The 24,510-nt window shown below is 42.8% G+C and overlaps 1 protein-coding gene across 1 annotated transcript; it reads right to left on the reverse strand.

The window, feature by feature from the left end:
- Positions 1–567: 567 nt before the first annotated feature.
- Positions 568–17,063, reverse strand: ufm1 (ubiquitin-fold modifier 1). Its single transcript, XM_041851494.2, has 6 exons — positions 16,991–17,063; positions 16,833–16,889; positions 16,074–16,131; positions 10,810–10,849; positions 9,327–9,359; positions 568–1,569 (listed from the first exon to the last, which is right to left on the reverse strand). Coding segments are annotated over exons 1-6 (300 nt in total). The 5' UTR covers positions 16,993–17,063; the 3' UTR covers positions 568–1,459.
- Between the last annotated feature and the right edge of the window lie 7,447 nt (positions 17,064–24,510).

A 24,510-nucleotide genomic window follows, 5' to 3' on the forward strand; every position in this document is an offset into this window, starting at 1 on the left:
TCTGTCTCTCTCCCTCACTCTCTCTCTCCCTCACTCTCTCTCTCCCTCACTCTCTCTCTCCCTCTCCCTCTCCCTCTCCCTCCCTTCCCTCCCTCTCCCAAGCTGGCACATTTCTTTTCTGGGAGAGGAACCTCAGGGAAACTAATGACCTAGGTCTGACACTGAGGAGTAATGGAAAAAAAAACCTGACGTTATCGTTTTGAGGCACTGTTCAAATACGTGTATATTTCAAACCGGGAATCTTCCAACCAGGATTTCTGGAAAACCAGGGAATTTTGGGAAAGTTACTGGAATTTTGAAACCCTAGTTGATATTACATGAATGTTTATTTTTAAAAAATGTGAGTCATTTAGCAGACACTTTTATCCACAGCGAGTTACAGTAGCAATTAGGGTTAAGTGCCTTGCTCAGGGATTCGAACCAGCGACCTTTCAGTTACTGGCCCAATTATATTTTAACCGCTAGGCTCTTAACCACTATACTACATGAGTGTTTCCTACTGTATTTAACAAAAATGGACATGCGGCAGTACTGTTGAAATCAGACAGAGGGCAGCAGAGATCCATGTTCAGTTCATCACAATACAGTTTATTCATTCTGAGGGTACAGATAGAATTAACCCTTTCCAGCCAACACTGAAAAACCATCATGGTTTTCCCCTTTCACCCCAAATCAGACTTGAAATAATGGCATAACAAAATACTCTAAGCTAGAATGGGAATTGCAATATATATTAAAGTACATTAATATATTCCAGAAAGATCTGCATTGTAAATTATGGATGCTTGCTTGGACAGTATGTGTGTCAAGAGAAGGCTGCTAGACAAGACAACCTCAGATGTAAACAGACAGCTTCCTTGAACAAGCATCATTTACTAAACAACTGATGTTCTTGTAGGCTACGTAGCAATGTTCTCTGAAGGCATGCTGAATACGCTAAATACTTTGAATGTGTAGTACAAACACACATTGATGCAGTCCTCTTCAAAAAGCAAGTACATACATAAATATGCCTAGATATGTTGGACAATAATCAGATATATTAGCCATTACAACTAAAAAAAGGTAAGACAAAACTACAACAGTTCGACTCAAAGCACATTGTCTGCTAAGCTTCCGCCAAGTCCTTTTCTTGAAACCGCCAGAGTCTGTGTCTAATTAATTACCTCAGTGTGAGAGTATCTATGGGCAGCCTGGGGTGACGTTGCATTTTTTAAGGTGCAGACAGTATTAGACAGAATTAAGCTTGTTGCTGCACTGTGTGTCTTTGTGTAGGTGGTTGGTATATATGTGTGTGTGTGTGTGTGTGTGTGTGTGTGTGTGTGTGTGTGTGAATACATGAGAAGTCATTTCAGGTCTAGGAAATATATATACACATACACACACACACTGACACTCACACACTGAGTGTTCCGCAGGTCAGAAGTGAAACATGATTCAGCCGGCGTTTGTCTCTGAGTCATTGGGTCATCAAGGAGGAGGAAGATCGTTTTGTTCCTACTCCTCTTCCTCCCACTCTGTCCCTGGGAATGATGCGCAGCTCTGAACCATGCTTCAGGAACACATTCCCTGGAAAACATCAACAACAATAATCATCGACAACGTCAAGGAATAGAAGAACACATTCTCGACAAGAGTGTCCCGCCTGAAAACAGCATTTCTCTAGCTTCACAAACTCACATCACCGATCCACAGACACCTCCAGTAGATAGCTAACAGACACCTCCAGGAGATAGACTGGCCTGCCGACGTAAATCGTCTGATGTGGTTTCAACAGGCTTCCCGTTGCGACGACCACGAAGATCCATCTGCTAGCCCCGGCCCGCTAGCACACGCAATCAACAGCCGTGCCTCCTGCTCGCCTGTAGCGTAGCAGCCACTGAACTGCTCCCGGACTTACTTATTGCTGTTCACTGGACCTTATGATCACTCAGCTACACAGCTGATGCCTACTGGACTGTTCCTTTATACGGTACCCCATCCTGTTTAGCCTCAGCTCAAACTCTGTTGCCTTAACTCTCTCGAATAACACCTGTGATTGCGTTATGCCTCTCTCCCATGTCAATATACCTTGCCTATTGCTGTTTCGGTTAGTTCTTATTGTACTATTTCACTTTAGAGCCCCAGCCCAGCTCAACCTGCCTCAGATAGCTCCTTTGTTCCACCCCCCATACACATGGAGACCGGCTCAATCGGTGCCTCTAGTGATGCTATCGCTTTCATCGTTACCCAACGCTTAGGTTTACCGCCACTGTACTCATATCCTTCCATATCCTTGTCTGTACATAATGCCCTGAATCTATTCTACAAAGCCTGGAAATCCGCCCCTTCTTTTCTCTGTACCCAACGCACTAGAAGACCAGTTCTTAAAGCCTTTAGCCGTATCCTTATTCTATTCCTCCCCTGTTCCTTTGGTGATGTAGAGGTTAACCCAGGCCCTGTAGCCCCCAGTATCACTCCTACTCCCCAGGCGCTATCATTTGTTGACTTCTGTAAATCGCAAAAGCCTTGGTTTCTTGCATGTTGACATCAGAAGCCTCCTCCCTAAGTTTGAGTTATTCACTGCGTTAGCACACTCAGCCAACCCTGATGTTCTAGCAGTGTCTGAATCCTGGCTTAGGAAGGCCACTAAAGATTCAGAAATGTCCATCCCCAACTACAACATTTTCCGTCTCGATAGAACTGCCAAAGTGGGCAGAGGTGCAATCTACTGTAGAGATAGCCTGCAGAGCTCTATCATATTATCCTGGTCTGTGCCCAAACAGTTTGAGCTTCTACTTCTAAAAATCCACCTTTCCAGAAATAAGTCTCTCACTGTTGCCGCTTGCTACAGACCCCCCTCAGCCCCCAGCTGTGCCCTGAACACCATACAGTGAGGGAAAAAAGTACTTGATCCCCTGCTGATTTTGTACGTTTGCTCACTGACAAAGACATGATCAGTCTATAATTTTAATGGTAGGTTTATTTGAACAGTGAGAGACAGAATAACAAAAAAATCCAGAAAAACGCATGTCAAAAATGTTATAAATTGATTTGCATTTTAATGAGGGAAATAAGTATTTGACCCCCTCTCAATCAGAAAGATTTCTGGCTCCCAGGTGTCTTTTATACAGGTAATGAGCTGAGATTAGGGAGTGCTCCTAATCTCAGTTTGTTACCTGTATAAAAGACACCTGTCCACAGAAGCAATCAATCAGATTCTACACGGGAGGATCTTGTCAATGATCTCAAGGCAGCTGGGACCATAGGTACCAAGAAACCAATTGGTAACACACTACGCCGTGAAGGACTGAAATCCTGCAGCGCCCGCAAGGTCCCCCTGCTCAAGAAAGCACATATACAGGCCCGTCTGAAGTTTGCCAATGAACATCTGAATGATTCAGAGGGAACTGGGTGAAAGTGTTGTGGTCAGATGAGACCAAAATCGAAACATTAATCGAAACATTATGCTTTGTGGGTGTTTTTCTGCTAAGGGGACAGGACAACTTCACTGCATCAAAGGGATGATGGACGGGGCCATGTACATGTACAAATCTTGGGTGAGAACCTCCTTCCCTCAGCCAGGGCATTGAAAATGGGTCGTGGATGGGTATTCCAGCATGACAATAACCCAAAACACACGGCCAAGGCAACAAAGGAGTGGCTCAAGAAGAAGCACATTAAAGGTCCTGGAGTGGCCTAGCCAGTCTCCAGACCTTAATCCCATAGACAATCTTTGGAGGGAGCTGAAGGTTCGAGTTGCCAAACGTCAGCCTCGAAAACTTAATGATTTTTTTGTTGTTATTCTGTCTCTCACTGTTCAAATAAACCTACCATTAAAATTATAGACTGATCATGTCTTTGTCAGTGGGCAAACGTACAAAATCAGCAGGGGATCAAATACTTTTTTCCCCTCACTGTATCTATAGGCTACAGAAGCATACAATAGCCCACGGTTGTTGTTGATTATCTGGGTATGTGAATTAGTATCATACAGTGTCTTCAGAAAGTATTCACACCCCTTAAATTTTTCCACATTGTGTTGTGTTAGATTTTTTTTTAAGACTGCATGATGCGACTCTAATGATGATTTGTAAAAAGTTGCATGAAAGGCATGAGCTCTGCTCTGTTTCTCTGTTTTGTTTCTTGCGCTGGCTGTACACACTTCATCAGTCTCTCATTCACAATTTGACAAGCACTTAATTACATTCTCACCAGGCCTTGAATTTCCCGGTGGCATCCCCCTTGTGTGGCCGTAATGCCCCCTAAAAAATCCATGCCTTTTGCAGCCAAAGTGGTCCATTGTGCCCTTGGGCCGAATATAATATTTAAAATTCCCTTCTACCGGCTGCTGTGCTCCGAAGCACCTCTCACTCACATGGCTCTCGCAGATATCTAAATTCTTAATGATCGGGTCCTACTCACAAGCATCTCAGCTAAGAAGTAGGCTACAATTGAAGACGGATACATCGGTGACGCAACAGCGCGCGTCCCTCTTATCGAATTCCGAGGCGCATATTGAAGATGTTAGAACTGTCCACGCCTACTTTTCGTCAGCCAACCAGATGAGTCAGCCTAACGAACAGCAAAAGCCCTAGCCTATGTCAATCCACTATCCCCCCATAGTACAAAAGTTGACCTATTCTATTGGTTAACTTGTCCTGCTGTGCAATAATTGATTATTCCAAACATACTCCGAGACAGTTGTGGGACGCGATAGATCCCAAATTAATACAAATTAAAATGAGGCTGATGCAACAGATCAGAACGTTTAGCTTAAAAATTTTGATAAACTATTAGGCTATTTCTTCACATTATAAGGGCAGCAGTGCGCACGCGGCATTAAGCGCGAATGTTCCAAAATGCAATCACTTAGCGGGAAAACACTGTTCTCAAAAGTGACCGCAAATGCGATTATGCATGTAATGCTTTATTATAACGGTTTATTTTTATTGTGTAAATGATCTTCCCCAAACTGGAAACTCACGCGCCGCCTATGTATGCCAGCCAGGCTCTACACCGGTTGTAAAGCGGATTAATGTGCTTAATTTTAAAGAAGTTACTTGGCCACTTTAGTTGTGATACAAACCTTATCAAAACATATAGACCTACGGGCCAGGCTACTTGAGGTGTGCGACTAAGATTTGAAAATGTCGGGGGAAAAAAGGCATGCGCTGTTCCTTGCCTTACTGCACAAGCTGGGCATCATTCACAAGTGATAATACATCATTCACAAGTGATAGGCTAATATTATCACCCATCAGACGTTTCTTAATTTAATGTTGTCTTCATACATATACTAAATAATTTGTGTGTGAAATTAGTTTTGATTTAGAATGGACCATTATCATGCATCTGTCTTCGAACAGGGGAGAAAAAAAAGAATACATGTAATCTATGCACTTAAATAGCGAATGGAGGACGCTTTTCCCGTGGTTAATTTTCATGCCAGCCAGGTAGACTAAACTCCTGTTTTAAAGAGAAGCAATGTGCTTAATATTAGGAAAGTTGAGAAATAAATATAGTAGGCCTAGCCTATAGAAAGCTGATGGGATCCTCCTCTTTTTCTCACGCAAATGCATAGCCTATAGAAATGTTGGGCAAAATGAGCTCTCATTAAGTGTTTGATTGGGATTTTCCAAAACATTTGCATCGATGTCGGAGTGATTAGAGGGACAATAGAGTGCTGAGTACCAGGCAGTTAGCAAGTTTGGTAGGCTACTAATGACCATCAGCAGCATCAGAGCTTGGAGAAGCCTAGTTACTGTAACTACACGGTCGGTGGGGCGGTGATATGGTCACCGTAACAACCCCAAGGCCAATAAAGGGCCACTCTAAAATGTGCAGTTTTGTCACACAACACAATGCCACAGATGTCACAGTTGGCAGTACGTCCAACCAGGCTCACAACCGCAGACCACTGAAATCAGTGGAATTAGAGTATGATAGCTAAGGAGATGGAGAAAAACACCTGTCTCCGGAGTACATCTTCAAACTAAAGGGCAACCATGGCATCCGTGACAGAGAGGGAGAGGCGTCCTCCCATGTATACGGGTAAGATAGTGTAGCTAGATACTTTTTCAGATATTACAAGTTTCAAATTTTGTCAGAAAGTCGTTTTCATTTCAAGTTAAAGTGTACTGCTAGCTAGCTAACGTTAGCTGGCTGGCTCGCTAGCTAACGTTACGTGTATGATCTGTGTAATAATATTATTTGTATCTAAGAGCCATTTGCTTTGCTAGTTATAGCCTAATGTTAGCTAGCTAACATCGAACCTGGTTGGTTAGCTACCTGCAGATTCATGCAGGGTAGTAACGTCATGAGTTGGGATTATGGTTAATTGTTTAGCTAGCTAGCTACATGTCTTAACAAAAAGACTCCACTATGCAAGTACTAATTTCAATAGAATGTTCATGATGTCAATGCGACAACTGTTGCTAGACATAGCTGGTAAATTCGCTCTGGCTATCTACTCCGATTTCAGAGCACTCTCGTCTGAGTGAGCCAGCGTGCAGAATAACTGACACATTTACGAACGCTCAACACCCGTTGAATATGGCCGGTGTCAGTAAACGTTGGCAGAAAAGCATAATTACATTGTTGCCAGCAGCACAGTTGTAGTCACCAACGCTCTGGATAACATAAAAACAGCCTAACCAGCTCTGCTAGGGCGAGTAAAATGGTCAGAGTGAGCTGTTCTCTCATTTGTGTCTGGAACTTGCTAGCAAGCTAGCCAACGTTAGCTTGGGTGCTTGACTGCTGTTGTGAGGTCAGAACGCTCGGATCAACCCTACTCCTCGGCCAGAACGTCCAGTGTGCGCTCTGAACGCTCCGAGAGCGAAACGCTCTGAATTTACGAACGGACAATCTGACAACGCCCTGAGTTTATGGGCGGGGCTATAGCTTAAGAGGCTGTGAACGATGCTGAATGGGTGTAGACAAAGAAGAGCTCTCCAGTAGGTGTACCAAAACATTCAAAGGCCATTTTCTCAAAAGAGAGGTTACAAGTTAATCAACTTTCAAAGCAGAATTACTTTCCCATTGTTCCTCAACTGTAGTGTATGATATACCGTTTTCTATCTTTGAATCTTTACTTTTATCCAATGTAAAAAAACACAATTTCAAATTCAAATAACTTCTAAGCCTATTCACAATGATATTGGGGTGGATGCTGATAGGGGAAACTTGCTGAATGATCAGAGATCTTATAGTCAAAGCTTTTCTTTTAGGCTATTTACATAAATGGGAAGTCCTGGATGCTTTGATAGCAATAGACAACAAGAAATCCAAAAGGAGCCGACCAATTGGATCCCGGTCTGCTTAAGTGTGCAGCATCCATCATTGTTGGCTCAATAACCCACATTTTTTATTTAACATTGTCATCAGGAAATATTCCAAAAGTATGGAAATCAGCTCTTGTGCTGCCACTCCATAAGGGGCGGGGATATTAGTGATCTTAATGATTATCACATCATTTCAAGGCTTCCTTGTCTAGCAAAGATTCTAGAATCCTTGGTAAATGTACATCTTTGCTCTTTTTTAAATCTGAAACATGTATTTTGAATGTAAACCAATCAGGGTTTAGGCCTGGCCATAGCACTATTACAGCAACCACTTTAGTTGTTAATGATCTTGTCAACGCTTTAGATACTAAAATGAAATGCGCTGCTTTGTTTGTGGACCTGTCAAAAGCTTTTGATACTGTTGATCATGCTATTTTATTGAATAAGTTGTCCTCGACAGGCCTGAGCTCTGACGCCTGTTCATGGTTTCATGATTGTTTTAGTGACAGAACTCAGGCCATCGTGATTGATGGGGTTAAGTCAACATTTCTTGAAGAACATAAAGGTGTTCCGCAGGGTTCGATACTAGGACCTGTTAATCTCACTTTTTATCAAAATGCTATTGGTCAATCTGTTAAAAATTGTACATTTCCTCTATATGCAGATGATACTATTATGTACGTAATTTCCCCGACTGCTGACCTGGCTGTGACAAGGAAACAGTCTGATTTTGCAGTTGTGCAGGAAGCCCTTACTGATTTAAAACTTGTCTCAGATGGATGACATTTTCACTCATCAGATGGTTCTATAATCGAACGATTCCCTGAATACAAATACCTTGGTATTTGGATTGACAATGATTTATCGTTTTTTTTTTTTTTTAAACATACGACTGAGCTTGTTAAGAAACTAGGATTTAAAAGTTTTTTTTTTTTTTTCAGAAACAGATCTTGTCTCTCTCTAGTCAGCAGGAAGCAAATTGTGCAGTCAACCTGTTCTCGATTATGGTGATGCTGTTCATCAAAGATGATGATACTATTTATTAAAGTGCAGCTGCCTCTCCTCTTAAACCCCTGGAGGTCGTTTATCACAGCACCCTTCGTTTTATCACTGGAGACAGTTGTATTACTCATCACCGTATTCTTCACCAAAAGGTTGTCTGGACCTCTTCGAAGTCACGTAGATCACTTCATTACGCTCGTTTTGTTTACAAAGCCCTGCTCCACAAACTTCCGACTTACCTAACATCACTGTTAAAAGATTTAAAATGACTAGTTATCAAACCGGTTCACAGGGTTGGTTAACTCTGGAGACTCCTTTGGTGTTCACAGGGTCTGTTAACTCTGGAGACACCTTTGGTGTTCACAGGGTTGGTTAACTCTGGAGACACCTTTGGTGTCTAGACAGTTAGGATATGTGCGCCTTGCATGTGGAATGACCTCCAAGGCACTTTAGAATTGGAGGAATTGGTGCCTCTAGGGAATTTCAGACGGTTGTTAGGGGTACTTTTTAGTGAAGAATGTGTATTTTTTATGATTGCGTTTTGCTTTTTGTGTATCGTGGTGTATAATAACATGTATTTTATTGTGTATATGAATGTGTAGTTTAATGTGTTTATTGTATTTTGATGTGTATTGTGGTGCTAAACAGGGCTCATCTGGAAAAGAGACCTTGGTCTCAGCATTGACTCCCTGTCTAAATAAACTTGACAGAGGCTTGAAGAATTTGAAAAATAATATTGTGCAAATATTGTACAATCCAGGTGTGCAAAGCTCTTAGAGACTTACCCAGAAAGACTCACAGCTGTAATCGCTGCCAAAGGTGATTCTAACATGTATTGACACCGGGGGTTGAATACTTATGTAATGAAGATATATTAGTGTTTTATTTTTCATAAATCTTCTATAAATGTTAGAATTTTTCTTCCACTTTGACATTAGAGTATATTGTGTAGATTGTTGCCAAAAAAAATTACAATTAAATCCATTTTAATCCCACCTTGTAACCAATTGTTTTCTAAAGTTTTTGTTGTCATCAGTGTGGACGAGAAGGAATAAGACTCACCTGCTGTCTGAGCCGGGTTGATGCCGATACCGTCTGCCATGAGCACAGAGAGAAAACAGATTAACATAAAAACATCTCGTCCAAAAAGTTAACTCAAATTGGCCAAAAAAGCACCTGGAAGCATCTGGATCATCATCAAGACTCTTGGAAGAATGTTCTACGGACAGATGAGTCAAAAATGTAACTTTTTGGACGACATGGTTCCCATTATGCCTGTCGAAAACCAAACACTGCATTCCACAGTAAGAACATCATACCAACGGTCAAGCGTGGCGGTGGTAGTGTGATGGTTTGGGGATGCTTTGCTGCCTCAGGACCTGGACGACTTGCCTTAATAGAAGGAACCATGAATTCTGCTCTGTATCAGTGAATTCTACAGGAGAATGTCAGACCATCCGTCTGTGAGCTGAAGCTGAAGCGCAGCTGGGTCATGCAGCAAGACAATGATCCAAAACACACAATAAAGTCTATATGAAAATGGCTAAAAAGCTACAAATTTGAAGTTTTGGAATGGCCTAGTCAAAGTCCAGACCTAATCCCAATTGAGATGTTGTGGCAGGCCTTGAAATGAGCAGTTCATGCTTGAAAACCCACAAATGTCGCTGAGTTAAATAAGTTCTGCATGGAAGAGTGGGCCAAAATTCCTCCACAGCGACGTGAGGGACTGATCAACAACTACAGGAAGCATTTGGTTGGAGTCATTGCAGCTAAAGGTGGCACAACCAGTTATTGAGTGTAAGGGGGCAATTACTTTTTCCACACAGGGGCATTTGGTGTTGCATAACATTGTTTATGAAATAAATAAAATAAGTATGTTATTGTTGTGTTATTTGTTCACTCAGGTTCCCTTTATCTAATATTAGGTTTTAGTTGAAGATCTGATAACATTCAGTATCAAAAATATGCAAATGTAGAGAGAATTAGAAAGGGGGCAAATACGTTTTCACAGCCCTGTAGCTGGTATCTAGCCATTTTGTTTTTCTTGTCATATATTTCATCCAGTCTTTTCTAGTGCAAGGCCAAAAAGTTATTTTTCCACAGAGTAATGAGTTAGTACTATATTGATTGAAAACATCCAATGGTGCATTCTTTAAGTGAAAGCAGACTGGTTTGAAATGAAGACTTTCTATTAAGACCAATAGAATGTAACAGATTCACCTGTTTCTAATAAGACCAACACAATGTAACAGATTCACCTGTTTCAATTAAGACCAACACATTTTTATATTACATTTTAGTCATTTAGCAGACGCTCTTCTCCAGAGCGACTTACAGTTAGTGAGTGCATACATTTTTTTCATACTGGCCCCCCGTGGGAATCGAACCCACAACCCTGGCGTTGCAAGCGCCATGCTCTACCGACTGAGCTACACGGGGCCCATGTAACACAATGTAACACAAGACACCTGTTTCTAATAAGACCAACACAATGTAACAGATTCACCTGTTTCAATTAAAGACCAACACAATGTAACAGACTCACCGTTAGTAATGATGGCACTGGTAGCTGCTGGCACTTTGAACTGTGGGAGAAAACAGACAGAATGATCACACCATACACCTGCCTCTCAGTAGTCAAGGGGTTTTCCAACCTCTCCTCGGTGAACCCCCAGCCGTTCCATGTATTTGACCTATTCCAGAACAAGCACACCTGATTCAACTGGTCAACTAATCATCAAGCCCATGACTAGGTGAATCAGGGGGAACTAGTTCAGGGCTACAACACATTTGTCTTTGAAAACCCCTGCTCTAGTCTACACTGATGGCTCTAAGGGCCAAGGAGGAGAGTGGAAGGACTGCCAGGTGAGAGGAGACTTGGTTGTACAGGCTCACGGGGAGGGAGGAGTTGGGCTCACGGGGAGGGAGGAGTTGGGCTCACGGGGAGGGAGGTGTTGGGCTCACGGGGAGGGAGGAGTTGGGCTCACGGGGAGGGAGGAGTTGGGCTCACGGGGAGGGAGGAGTTGGGCTCACGGGGGAGGGAGGAGTTGGGCTCACGGGGAGGGAGGAGTTGGGCTCACGGGGGAGGGAGGAGTTGGTCTCACGGGGAGGGAGGAGTTGGTCTCACGGGGAGGGAGGAGTTGGGCTCACAGGGAGGGAGGAGTTGGTCTCACGGGGAGGGGAGGAGTTGGGCTCACGGGGAGGGAGGAGTTGGTCTCACGGGGAGGGAGGAGTTGGGCTCACGGGGAGGGAGGAGTTGGTCTCACGGGGAGGGAGGTGTTGGTCTCACGGGGAGGGAGGAGTTGGTCTCACGGGGAGGGAGGAGTTGGGCTCACGGGGAGGGAGGAGTTGGGCTCACGGGGAGGGAGGAGTTGGGCTCACGGGGAGGGAGGAGTTGGGCTCACGGGGAGGGAGGAGTTGGGCTCACGGGGAGGGAGGAGTTGGTCTCACGGGGAGGGAGGAGTTGGTCTCACGGGGAGGGAGGAGTTGGTCTCACGGGGAGGGAGGAGTTGGTCTCACGGGGAGGGAGGAGTTGGACTCACGGGGAGGGAGGAGTTGGGCTCACGGGGAGGGAGGAGTTGGGCTCACAGGGAGGGAGGAGTTGGGCTCACAGGGAGGGAGGAGTTGGGCTCAATGGGAGGGAGGAGTTGGGCTCAATGGGAGGGAGGAGTTGGACTCACGGGGAGGGAGGAGTTGGGCTCACGGGGAGGGAGGAGTTGGGCTCACGGGGAGGGAGGAGTTGGGCTCACGGGGAGGGAGGAGTTGGTCTCACGGGGAGGGAGGAGTTGGTCTCACGGGGAGAGAGGAGTTGGGCTCACAGGGAGACACATGCCCTGCCACAACTTTGTGTGTGTGTGTTGTCAGTAGTGAATGCGAGGGTCAGCTGTTTGTTCACCCAATTGCTAATAACCCATCCGCAACCGCCCGAATATATGTGATAAAGTTAAAATCTGAGGCCCACACCCGACCCAACCCGCAAATATAGAAAATGCGCTGTACAGTCAGAGATGGCGGTAAGATTTTTTGACAGGCCTTTTTAGATGTTTCTGCTTATAATGTCCAACATTTTGGTAGGCTATTTGTTAGTCAACTTGTCTATAATTAGATACATGCAGCTTCTCTTCTGACATTATATGTTATAGAAGACTAAATAAACCATTGCTCATCAGCATAATGTCATAAATCGATAGAATTAATGTTTCAATCTAATTGCCATCGGTAAAGTTCTGTGTCATATCGGCTTCTCTCGCGCAATAAAAACTTTTAGGGACCGGGGAGAAAAATAAAAAGTTTCCAAATGACATCAGTTTGACCGGTTGTAAGGAAATTAAATGCTGTTCAAACAACCCAACATGTTTTTGATAACATTTCAGTTGGGCTTGGATGCATAATTCATGTGGTTGAAATACTATCAGATTTTATGATGCCGATAAAGATTTACAGACAGTCCCTAACCACGCAGTCATTCTCTCAAGATGCTAAAAGAAAGCAATAATTTCTCCACTCCTGTTCCCGAGTCAAAATGTACATTTGATGTATCATTTTACTGCAAGAAATGCTTATTTCCGCAGGAGTTAATATTATATTAGGCTATGTTAGTGGTTATAGACCTACAGCCAGTGTCCAGATTCCAGCCTACTGCTCTGTGTAACCCATATGAACAGTACAGTTCCCTTGACGCCATTTTGAAGTCCCCGTCTCGTGACTGTTGAATTTGTATAGCGCCTCACAATCATCACACATAACATAGCTTCAATCTAATTGCCATCGGTAAAGTTCTGTGTCATATCGGCTTCTCTCGCGCAGCAAAGACTTTTAGGGACCGGGGAGGAAAAAGCTGTCATCCTCATTTACCACTTCACCAAATCTTTCCCAAACATTAGACTACTGTTCTGATCCTCCCTTCTCTTTAATTTTCAACTCTACATTTCGCAGCTTTTCTCTTATTGAATTAGACTCCGTCAATCAACGGATTGACGTAAAAATGTTCTGCCCAAGTTCCCAAAAGCATTTGCCGTGTATTTATCGCCTACAGTTAGGCGCTGAAGCTTAGGCTACACACTAACGCCAGATAAAAATTATGAAAGAAAAAACTAAATGTAGCCTATAGATATGAATAAGGTCTGTACAGTCGTGGTCAAACGTTTTTGAGAATGACACAAGTATTGGTCTTCACAAAGTTCGCTGCTTCAGTGTTATGAGATATTTTTGTCAGTTGTTACTATGGTATACTGAAATATAATTACAAGCATTCCATAAGTGTCAAAGGCTTTTATTGACAATTACATTAAGTTTATGCAAAGAGTCAATATTTGCAGTGTTGACCCTTCTTTTTCAAGACCTCTGCAATCCGCCCCGGCATGCTGTCAATTAACTTCCGGGCCACATCCTGACTGATGGCAGCCCATTCTTGCATAATCAATGCTTGGAGTTTTTCAGAATTTGTGGGTTTTTGTTTGTCCACCCGCCTCTTGAGGATCAACCACAAGTTCTCAATGGGATTAAGGTCTGGGGAGTTTCCTGGCCATGGACCCAACATTTTGATGTTTTGTTCCCCGAGCCACTTAGTTATCGCTTTTGCCTTATGGCAAGGTGCTCCATCATGCTGGAAAAGGCACTGTACGATGTGAGCTGGCGGCAGTATGCATTTTGAAAACTTTGTGTGATAATTGTGTGAAACCTGAACATTTTACTTCATATTATGAGGCACGTCTTACCTTGCTTCAAAGTAGCCTAGCCAAAATATATGTTTCTATAAGTGGAGTCAATTATTTTATAAAGACTTCCATATGCCATTGAAACAAGTAGCCTAATTTGCTCATGTTCAATTGGTTTTCAAATCAACTGTATTTCTGTCCAGTAGCCAAAGGCCCAACCCGAGTCATATTAGCAAACCCATGCTAGTTGTTGCATCTTTAGATCTCCAATCTTTCTACATTTCTAACGGATATGTTCATCTCTGTCACATGAAACCACTCGCATGTGCAGTGAACTTTTGACAACTTTGTTTTCACGCTAATTGCATTATGGAAACGAACATTTGCGCACAAAAGTCATCAATGGAGAAGGGAGGGGAAGCTAATCATTAAATGAAAGATTCCGCTATCTATGAGATGCAATGGTTGATTCAATGTATATAAACAAAAAGTTTACGACCTCGATGTTGGATTCATGACATCCTAATGGTGCAGCCGCTATTAAGGGATTGTTTGTTCAACGATTAAAGTCCTACGTGATCTGAGTTCAGACCGGAGTAATCCAGGTCAGTTTCTATCTATGAAGTGATGTTTCCTAGTACGAAAGGACCGGAAAGAAGGGGCCCATGCTTGAGGCACGCCCCAGCCCCACCTGATGAAGGCAACTAAAACAGGGGGGCCAGTATAAAAAAAAACAATGTATGCACTAACTGTAAGTCTCTCTGGATAAGAGCGTCTGCTAAATGACTAAAATGTAAATGTAAATGTAAACAGCCTGAAGGCAAAATACTAATAATGAGATTTAGTTCCCAGGAGAGAAAAAACAACTCTGCAGTCTACATTCTAAGAACATAATTGTCTCTGTGAGGATTCTACTTTGCATAAAGAGGACAAAGTATATAGCAGCAGAAACAGCAATCACTCATGTCTGCTTGAATCATGTAGAGCCTCATGAGTTTCATATTGGGTTGAAGAGGAATATAACTCAAGAGAATGTCCCTGTTACTGTCACATAGAGAGGGAGAGAGAGAGAGGTGTAAGAGAGAGAGACAGACAGAGAGAGAGAGACAGAAAGAGAGAGAGAGAGGTGTAGAGAGAGAGAGAGAGAGAGAGAGAGAGAAAGAGGTGTAGAGAGAGAGAAGAAGAAGAGAGAGAGAGAGAGAGAGAGAGAGAGGCTACTATTCCGCAATCAGGGAGATAAGGATGGCTAAGCGAGCACGGAGCGGCACAGGCATTCTTAATCAATCACAGATGAGCATGAGAATGAGGAGAGTGAAAGAGAAAAGCATGCATGTAGCTGGGAATGGAGAATAAAGAAGGGGTTGAAGAGGGACGGTAGGAAAGATACAAATGAATTACTGCTACTCTCAATGCATTACCCCTCTGCCTCATTTAATCTTTAGGCTATTCACTCTGTCCATTATTTGGATGGTGATTAGTGTAATAGGTTGCATTCATAAATCTAAATATTCAAAAGGGAAGGGATCCATTGATTCAAGGAACTCTGATCCGTACTCAGCGAGACATAAACAATGTTCCTCTCCCAGCTTACTATCTACTATACATTGTTTATTAATAGCATGTGGAATGACAGTTATAGCTAATGAAGCAGGCAGGGTGGGACCAGGCTAAACCAGAGAGGAGATACTCAAGCATTGTATCTATATTGTATGTCCTGTATTGTTGCCACGTCATACATGTATGAGAGGGGACTGAGGAGAGACTCTAAGCCTTATCCGTACTGTATGTGCTGTATCTAGTCGTTGATAGTTGCCATGCAACAGAGGAGGACTCAACCCTCATATCCATACATGAGAGACTCAATCCTCATATCCATACATGAGAGACTCAATCCTCATATCCATACATGAGAGACTCAACCCTCATATCCATACATGAGAGACTCAACCCTCATATCCATACATGAGAGACTCAATCCTCATATCCATACATGAGAGACTCAACACTCATATCCATACTCTGTGGTTTTGTTCCTCTATTGGGAGACTCTTGTAAAAGTTGGTTGTGACCCCTTAAATGCTTTGACTTGTTGCAGTGTAGCCAACTACTGGTATTTTTTGTTGCTGCCATACCCAGTATGAGATTAACTCACCTCCTCCGCTGCAAACTTCAACACGGCTGTAAACGGCGTGCTCTCTGGCACACTGAGTCTGAAACAAGAAATACACTCCTATTTTATATCACTCCTCTATGTTCTCAGTTTCCCTCCGACTCCCTGCTCCCCATGGAACAACACCCACTTTTTTCAATATTTCCTTTCCTCTCCATCACGTAATCAGTAAGGAAGGAAAGGCTATAGACCTATTTGCTGTGGTGCTGCAGATTTCTGTTCTGTGTTGACTGTTCCAACTATGGCATCATATTTCCTAAAGTGCAAAAACAGCAGGTCATCAAGATAAGTGGTGACTTGGATGACATACGGTAGGCTGGCTGAAAGCCTGGAACACGTAGGCTAGCTAGTTAGCAATGTTGTGATTTATTTGGAAATGTCTGCAAACACATTGGTTTACGTTATTAGCTCACCGGATACTAAGCAAATGACAGTTACTAATGGCAACAACGGAAGCATCTGCACAACTGACTACTGTCATAGTGAATTGGCATGCTAGCTAACTAACTGGCCAGTGACAGCGGTGTTATGGCTCATGGGAACAACATGCTTCCAAGAGGCAACAGCTAGTATCTTGCAATTAGCTAGCACTAGTAGCTAGATAGCTTCAATACTTAGCTAGCTACAGACGAATATAATTAAGATCACAGCTAGCTAAACAAGCTACATGCATGGGTGTGACTGTAAGCATCAATATGCATTGTAGTTTTTAGCTAACGTTAATGCTGATCTGTCACTTACACTTTGTAAGGTAGACGGGGATCCGACGTCAGAGTGATTTTAAACGTGACTTTAGACCTAATGTAGGAAACAAACACAGTTATCATCACACTGCGTTTTGCTAAATAATAGTAATATATTAAATGTGTATTATAGGACAGAACAAGATGTAAACTTACATTTTCCTGGTGACTGTGGTTTCTGCTGCACACCGTTTACGTAGACCCGGAAGTCAGAAGGACTCCGTGGAACACGTCATCAGTTTGAAAAGGTTTTAGCAGCCTCACCGAATGAGTTTTTTTTTTTTTTATCGAAATACTTTAAAAACATTATTACAGGAATTTATTGTATAGTAAAGGCTTGAAACAATTAACAAAATAGAAAGAGCTTTTCTATTAAACGATAGGCGTCTTTGTCAGAATGCTTGTCAATTTACCGTAATGTACGACCACATGCGCACCACTGTTTGTACATCTGCTGAACTACATGGGCCAAAAGTGACTGATAATGTATTTGTTTGAAGAATCAACGATTAATATACCATTAATATATACGGAATATGTAGTATAGCGATAACTTTTTTCATGACATTAGACTAGAAGTAAAGTGTGCAGTGATTTGCAGAATGTGTGTTGCCTTGCTCTCATGCATTTATAAGGTAATCTCATACATGTATAAGGTCAGAAAGTACAGTGCTTTCAGAAAGTATTCAAACCCCCTTAACTTTTTACACATGTTGTTGTTACAGCCTGAATTTAAAATAGATTATATTTTAGATTTTGTGTCACTGGACTATTACACACCATAAAGGGTATGAATACTTTCTGAAGGCACTGTATGTTCCCTTGTTCTCATGGATTTATAAGGTCATTGATTAATTGATTTAAAAAATAAAATCCCCCAATAGCCTCTCCTCTACATTGTGCTGAGGTTTGCTCTCTGGAACAGATTTACAATAGGTCAGTGCTGCAAGGCAGTAACGTATCCTGCTTCAGCTAAACATGTCAAAGTATGATGGCGCCTTAATGGTATAGACGTTTGTAGTGCACTACCTCTGACCAAGGCCCATCATCATGGTAACAATGCATGTATACCTATCATCTCACCATGGTAACAATGCATGTAGACCTATCATCTCATCATGGTAACATTGCATGTATACCTATCATCTCACCATGGTAACAATGCATGTAGACCTATCATCTCAACATGGTAACAATGCATGTAGACCTATCATCTCATCATGGTAACAATACATGTAGACCTATCATCTCATCATGGTAACAATGCATGTAGACCTATCATCTCATCATGGTAACAATGCATGCAGACCTATCATCTCACCATGGTAACAATGCATGTAGACCTATCATCTCACCATGGTAACAATGCATGTATACCTATCATCTCACCATGGTAACAATGCATGTAGAACTATCATCTCAACATGGTAACAATGCATGTAGACCTATCATCTCATCATGGTAACAATGCATGTAGACCTATCATCTCATCATGGTAACAATGCATGTAGACCTATCATCTCACCATGGTAACAATGCATGTAGACCTATCATCTCATCATGGTAACAATGCATGTAGACCTATCATCTCACCATGGTAACAATGCATGTAGACCTATCATCTCATCATGGTAACAATGCATGTAGACCTATCATCTCATCATGGTAACAATGCATGTGGACCTGTCATCTCATCATGGTCACTTTTTTTCTTGTGACAGGTAGGCCTACATTTACTGCAGCATAGCCTATGCTACAGTAATATAAAGACCGAATTTTAGTCTAGTTTATTGATCTCCATAAGGCAAAGTAGTGCGCTATGTAGGGCAGGGCTCTCCAACCAATGATGTATGTAAACCCTGGATAGCTGGTGCTACAGTTGAAGTCGGAAGTTTACATACATTTAGGTTGGAGTCATTAAAACTTGTTTTTCAACCACTCCACAAATTTCTTGTTTACAAACTATAGTTTTGGCAAGTCGGTTAGGACATCTAATTTGTTCATGATGCAAGTAATTTTTCCAACAATAGTTTACAGACAGATTATTTCACTTATAATTCACTGTGTCACAATTCCAGTGGGTCAGAAGTTTACAAACACTAAGTTGACTGTGCCTTTAAACAGCTTGGAAAATTCCAGAAAATGATTCCATGGCTTTAGAAGCCTCTGATAGGCTAATTGACATAATTTGAGTCAATTGGAGGTGTACCTGTGGATGTATTTCAAGGCCTACCTTCAAACTCAGTGCCTCTTTGCTTGACATCATGGGAAAATCCAAAGATATCAGCCAAGACCTCAGAAAAGAAATTGTAGACCTCCACAAGTCTGGTTCATTTTTGGGAGCAATTTCCAAACGCCTGAAGGTACCACGTTCATCTGTACAAACAATAGTACGCAAGTATAAACACCATGGGAACATGCAGCCATCATACCGCTCAGGAAGGAGACGCGTTCTGTCTCCTAGAGATGAACGTACTTTGGTGCAAAAAGTGTAAATCAATCCCAGAACAACAGCATAGGACATTCAGAGACTTATCCCGAAGCCACTCCTGTGTTGTCTTGGCAGTGTGCTTAGGGTCGTTGTCCTGTTGGAAGGTGAACCTTTGCCCCAGTCTGTGGTCCTGAGAACTCTGGAGCAGGTTTTCATCATTGATCGCTCTGTACTTTGCTCCGTTCATCTTTGCCTCGATCCAGACTAGTCTCCCAGTCCCTGCCGCTGAAAAACATCCCCACAGCATGATGCTGCCACCACCATGCTTCACCGTAGGGATGGTGCCAGCTTTCCTCCAGATGTGACGCTTGGCATTCAGGCCAAAGAGTTCAATCTTGGTTTCATCAGACCAGAGAATCTTGTTTCTCATGGTCTGAGAGTCTTTAGGTGCCTTTTGGCAAACTCCAAGCGGGCTGTCATGTTCCTTTTACTGAGGAGTGGCTTCTGTCTGGCCACTTTACCATAAGAGCCTGATTGGTGGAGTGCTGCAGAGATGGTTGTCCTTCTGGAAGGTTCTCCCATCTCCACAGAGGAACTCTAGAGCTCTGATAGGGTGACCATTGGGTTCTTGGTCATCTCCCTGACCAAGGCCCTTCTCCCCCGATTGCTCAGTTTGGCCGGGGGGCCAGCTCTAGGAAGAGTCTTGGTGGTTCCGAATTTTTTCCACTTAAGAATGATGGAGGTCACTGTGTTCTTGGGGACTTTCAATGCTGCAGAAATGTTTTGGTACCCTTCCCCAGATCTGTGCCTCAACACAATCCTGTCTCAGAGCTCTACGGACAATTCCTTTGACCTCATGGCTTGGTTTTTGCTCTGACATGCACTGTCAACCTTATATAGACAGGTGTATGCCTTTCCAAATCATGTCCAATCAATATAATTTTTTTTGTTCCACGGGTGGACTCTAAAAACTTGTTTTCACTTTTTCATTATGGGGTATTGTGTTTAGATTGCTGAGGATTGTATTAAACAATTTAAAGGCAATGCTACCAAATACTAATTAAGTGTATGTAAACTTCTGACCCACTTGGTATGTGATGAAAGAAATAAAAGCTGAAATAAATCATTCTCTCTACTATTATTCTGACATTTCACATTCTTAAAATAAAGTGGTGATCCTAACTGACCTAAGACAGGGAATTTTTACTAAGATTAAATGTCAGGAATTGTGAAAAACTGAGTTTAAATGTATTTGGCTAAGGTGTATATAAACTCCCGACTTCAATTGTATGTATTGGCCATTGAGAGGCTTTGAATCCACCGGTCGGCCATATTGACACTCCCCAGTGGGAGCGGTTCTCTATAGGAATGAATGGAATTCTACAGTGTTTAATATAAATGTTTCAAGGACAAAATTACATGTATTTAAGACGTTTTTGTTGTAGTGGGGACAGTAACATCAGTACTCAAAATAAAAAAAAGACTTTAAGGAAAAAAATATATAATTTATTTTATTTTTCATTGTTTGTTTTTATGTTTAGATAATTAAAAAGTATGAGTCTATCAACGGTGGGTCAATCGAAGTAACATAATAACCAAATCCTCATAAAAATCGGTCAATTTAAGATAGAGAGATGTTTTTTGTTGTTGCAAGGGCTGCGTCTCAATCCACCACATCCGCCGACGTCGGCCTTCCGCATCTGTGGTGGAAAGTGGCAGAGCTACAGGGCTGTTTGTCAGACCAGGAGACATCCCGATAAAATCTGTCTTCTCACGAAAATGTCTGAAGCATCCAAATGGTTTGGCCTATAAACTAATATAGAAAGGGCAGGCTCTCACCAACACGATTGTGTTCTCCGTTTTTCTCTACGACACCCACAATTGTCACCGGGCTTGTCTAAAGGTAACACACCAAACGAATGGAAGTATGGAGGTAGTTTTGTGCCAACAAAAATAATGTGCAGTGATTTGCAGAATGTGTGTTGCCTTGCTCTTTTTATTTTTTATTTTTTATTTCACCTTTATTTAACCAGGTAAGCCAGTTGAGAACAGGTTCTCATTTACAACTGCGACCTGGCCAAGATAAAGCAAAGTAGTGCAATAAAAACAACACCGAGTTACATATGGGGTAAAAAAAAACATAAAGTCAGAAATACAACAGAAAATATATATACAGTGTGTGCAAATGTAGCAAGTTATGGAGGTAAGGCAATAAATAGGCTATAGTGCAGAATAATTACAATAGTATTAACACTGGAATGCTAGATGTGCAAGAGATTATGTGCAAATAGAGATACTGGGGTGCAAAAGAGCAAATTAAATAACAATATAGGGATGAGGTAGTTGGGTGGGCTAATTTCAGATGGGCTGTGTACAGGTGCAGTGATCGGTAAGGTGCTCTGACAACTGATGCTTAAAGTTATTGAGGGAGATAAGAGTCTCCAGCTTCAGAGATTTTTGCAATTCGTTCCAGTCATTGGCAGCAGAGAACTGGAAGGAATGGTGGCCAAAGGAGGTGTTGGCTTTGGGAATGACCAGTGAGATATACCTGCTGGAGCGCAGACTACGGGTGGGTGCTGCTATGGTGACCAATGAGCTAAGATAAGGCGGGGATTTGCCTAGCAGTGATTTATAGATGGCCTGGAGCCAGTGGGTTTGACGACGAACATGTAGTGAGGACCAGCCAACAAGAGCGTACAGGTCACAGTGGTGGGTAGTGTATGGGGCTTTGGAGACAAAACGGATGGCACTGTGATAGACTACATCCAATTTGCTGAGTAGAGTGTTGGAGGCTATTTTATAAATGACATCGCCGAAGTCAAGGATCGGTAGGATAGTCCGTTTTACGAGGGCATGTTTGGCAGCATGAGTGAAGGAGGCTTTGTTGCGAAATAGGAAGCCGATTCTAGATTTAACTTTGGATTGGAGATTCTTTATGTGAGTCTGGAAGTTGAGTTTACAGTCTAACCAGACACCTAGATATTTGTAGTTGTCCACATACTCTAGGTCAGACCCGTCGAGAGTGGTGATTCTAGTCGGGTGGGCGGGTGCTAGCAGCGTTCGATTGAAAAGCATGCATTTAGTTTTACTAGTGTTTAAGAGCAGTTGAAGGCTACTGAAGGATTGTTGTATGGCATTGAAGCTCGTTTGGAGGTTTGTTAACACAGTGTCCAATGAAGGGCCAGATGTATACAAAATGGTGTCGTCTGCGTAGAGGTGGATCTGAGAGTCACCAGCAGCAAGAGCGACATCATTGATATACACGGAGAAAAGTGTCGGCCCAAGAATTGAACCCTGTGGCACCCCCATAGAGACTGCCATAGGTCCAGACAACAGGCCCTCCAATTTGACACACTGAACTCTATCTGAGAAGTAGTTGGTGAACCAGGCGAGGCAGTCATTTGAGAAACCAAGGCTATTTAGTCTGCCAATAAGAATGCGGTGGTTGACAGAGTCGAAAGCCTTGGCCAGGTCGATGAAGACGGCTGCACAGTACTGTCTATTATCAATCGCGGTTATAATATCGTTTAGGACCTTGAGCGTGGCTGAAGTGTACCCGTGACCAGCTCGAAACCGGATTGCATAGCGGAGAAGGTACGGTGGTATTCGAAATGGTCGATGATCTGTTTGTTAACTTGGCTTTCGAATACTTTCGAAAGGCAGGGCAGGATGGATATAGGTCTGTAGCAGTTTGGATCTAGAGTGTCACCCCCTTTGAAGAGGGGGATGACCGCGGCAGCTTTCAATCTCTGGGGATCTCAGACGTTATGAAAGAGAGGTTGAACAGACTAGTAATAGGGGGTTGCGACAATTTGCGGCTAGTTTTAGGAAGAAAGGGTCCAGATTGTCTAGCCCAGCTGATTTGTAGGGGTCCAGATTTTGTAGCGCTTTCAAAACATCAGCTGTCTGAATTTGTGTGAAGGAGAAGCGGGGGGGGCATGGGCAAGTTGCAGCAGAGGGTGCAGAGTTGGTTGCCGGGTTAGTGGTAGCCAGATGGAAAGCATGGCCAGCTGTAGCAAAATGCTTGTTGAAATTCTCGATTATTGTAGATTTATCGGTGGTGATAGTGTTTCCTAGCCTCAGTGCAGTGGGCAGCTGGGAGGAAGTGCTCTTATTTTCCATGGACTTTACAGTGTCCCAAAACTTTTGGAGTTAGTGCTACAGGATGCAAATTTCTGTTTGAAAAAGTTAGCCTTTGCTTTCCTGACTGCTTGTGTATATTGGTTCCTAACTTCCCTGAAAAGTTGCATATCGCGGGGGCTATTTGATGCTAATGCTGTACGCCACAGGATGTTTTTGTGCTGGTCAAGGGCAGTCAAGTCTGAGGAGAACCAGGGGCTATATCGGTTCTTAGTTCTGTATTTTTGAATGGGGCATGTTTATTTAAGATTGAGAGGAAATTACTTTTAAGGAACAACCAGGCATCCTCTACTGACGGAATGAGATCTATATCCATCCAGGATACCTGGGCCAGGTCAATTAGGAAGGCCTCCTCGCTAAAGTGTTTTAGGGAGCGTTTGACAGTGATGAGGGTGGTCGTTTGACCGCGGACCCGTTACGGACGCAGGCAATAAGGCAGTGATCGCTGAGATCCTGGTTGAAGACAGCTGAGGTGTATTTAGAGGGTATGTTAGTCAGGATGATATCTATGAGGGTACCCATGTTTAAGGATTTAGGGTTGTACCTGGTAGGTTCGTTGATAATTTGCGTGAGGTTGAGGGCATCTAGCTTGGATTGTAGGATGGCTGGGGTATTAAGCATATCCCAATTTAGGTCACCAAGCAGTACAAACTCAGAGGATAAATGGGGGACAATCAATTCACATATGGTGTCCAGGGCACAGCTGGGGGCTGAGGGGGTCTGTAGCAAGCGGCAACAGTGAGAGACTTATTTCTGGAAAGGTGGATTTTTAGAAGTAGAAGCTCAAACTGTTTGGGCACAGACCTGGATAGTATGATAGAGCTCTGCAGGCTATCTCTACAGTAGATTGCAACTCCACCCCCCTTTGGCAGTTCTATCTAGATGGAAAATGTTATAGTTGGGGATGGAAATTTCAGAATTTTTGGTGGCCTTCCTGAGCCAGGATTCAGACACTGCTAGAACATCAGGGTTGGCAGAGTGTGCTAACGCAGTGAATAACTCAAACTTAGGAAGTAGACTTCTGATATTTATGTGCAAGAAACCAAGACTTTTGCGATTACAGAAGTCAACAAATGATAGCTCCTGGGGAGTAGGAGTGATACTG

This window comes from Coregonus clupeaformis, chromosome 27, assembly GCF_020615455.1.
Source record: "Coregonus clupeaformis isolate EN_2021a chromosome 27, ASM2061545v1, whole genome shotgun sequence".
Classification (NCBI taxonomy): domain Eukaryota; kingdom Metazoa; phylum Chordata; class Actinopteri; order Salmoniformes; family Salmonidae; genus Coregonus; species Coregonus clupeaformis.

Coding starts and splice junctions, on each gene's coding strand:
- ufm1 (XM_041851494.2), bottom strand. Junction 10,850..16,073: donor TGAAGTTTGCAGCGGAGGAG/GTGAGTTAATCT, acceptor TTTCTCCCACAG/TTCAAAGTGCCAGCAGCTAC. Junction 1,570..9,326: donor CAACCCGGCTCAGACAGCAG/GTGAGTCTTATT, acceptor GATGTTTTCCAG/GGAATGTGTTCCTGAAGCAT.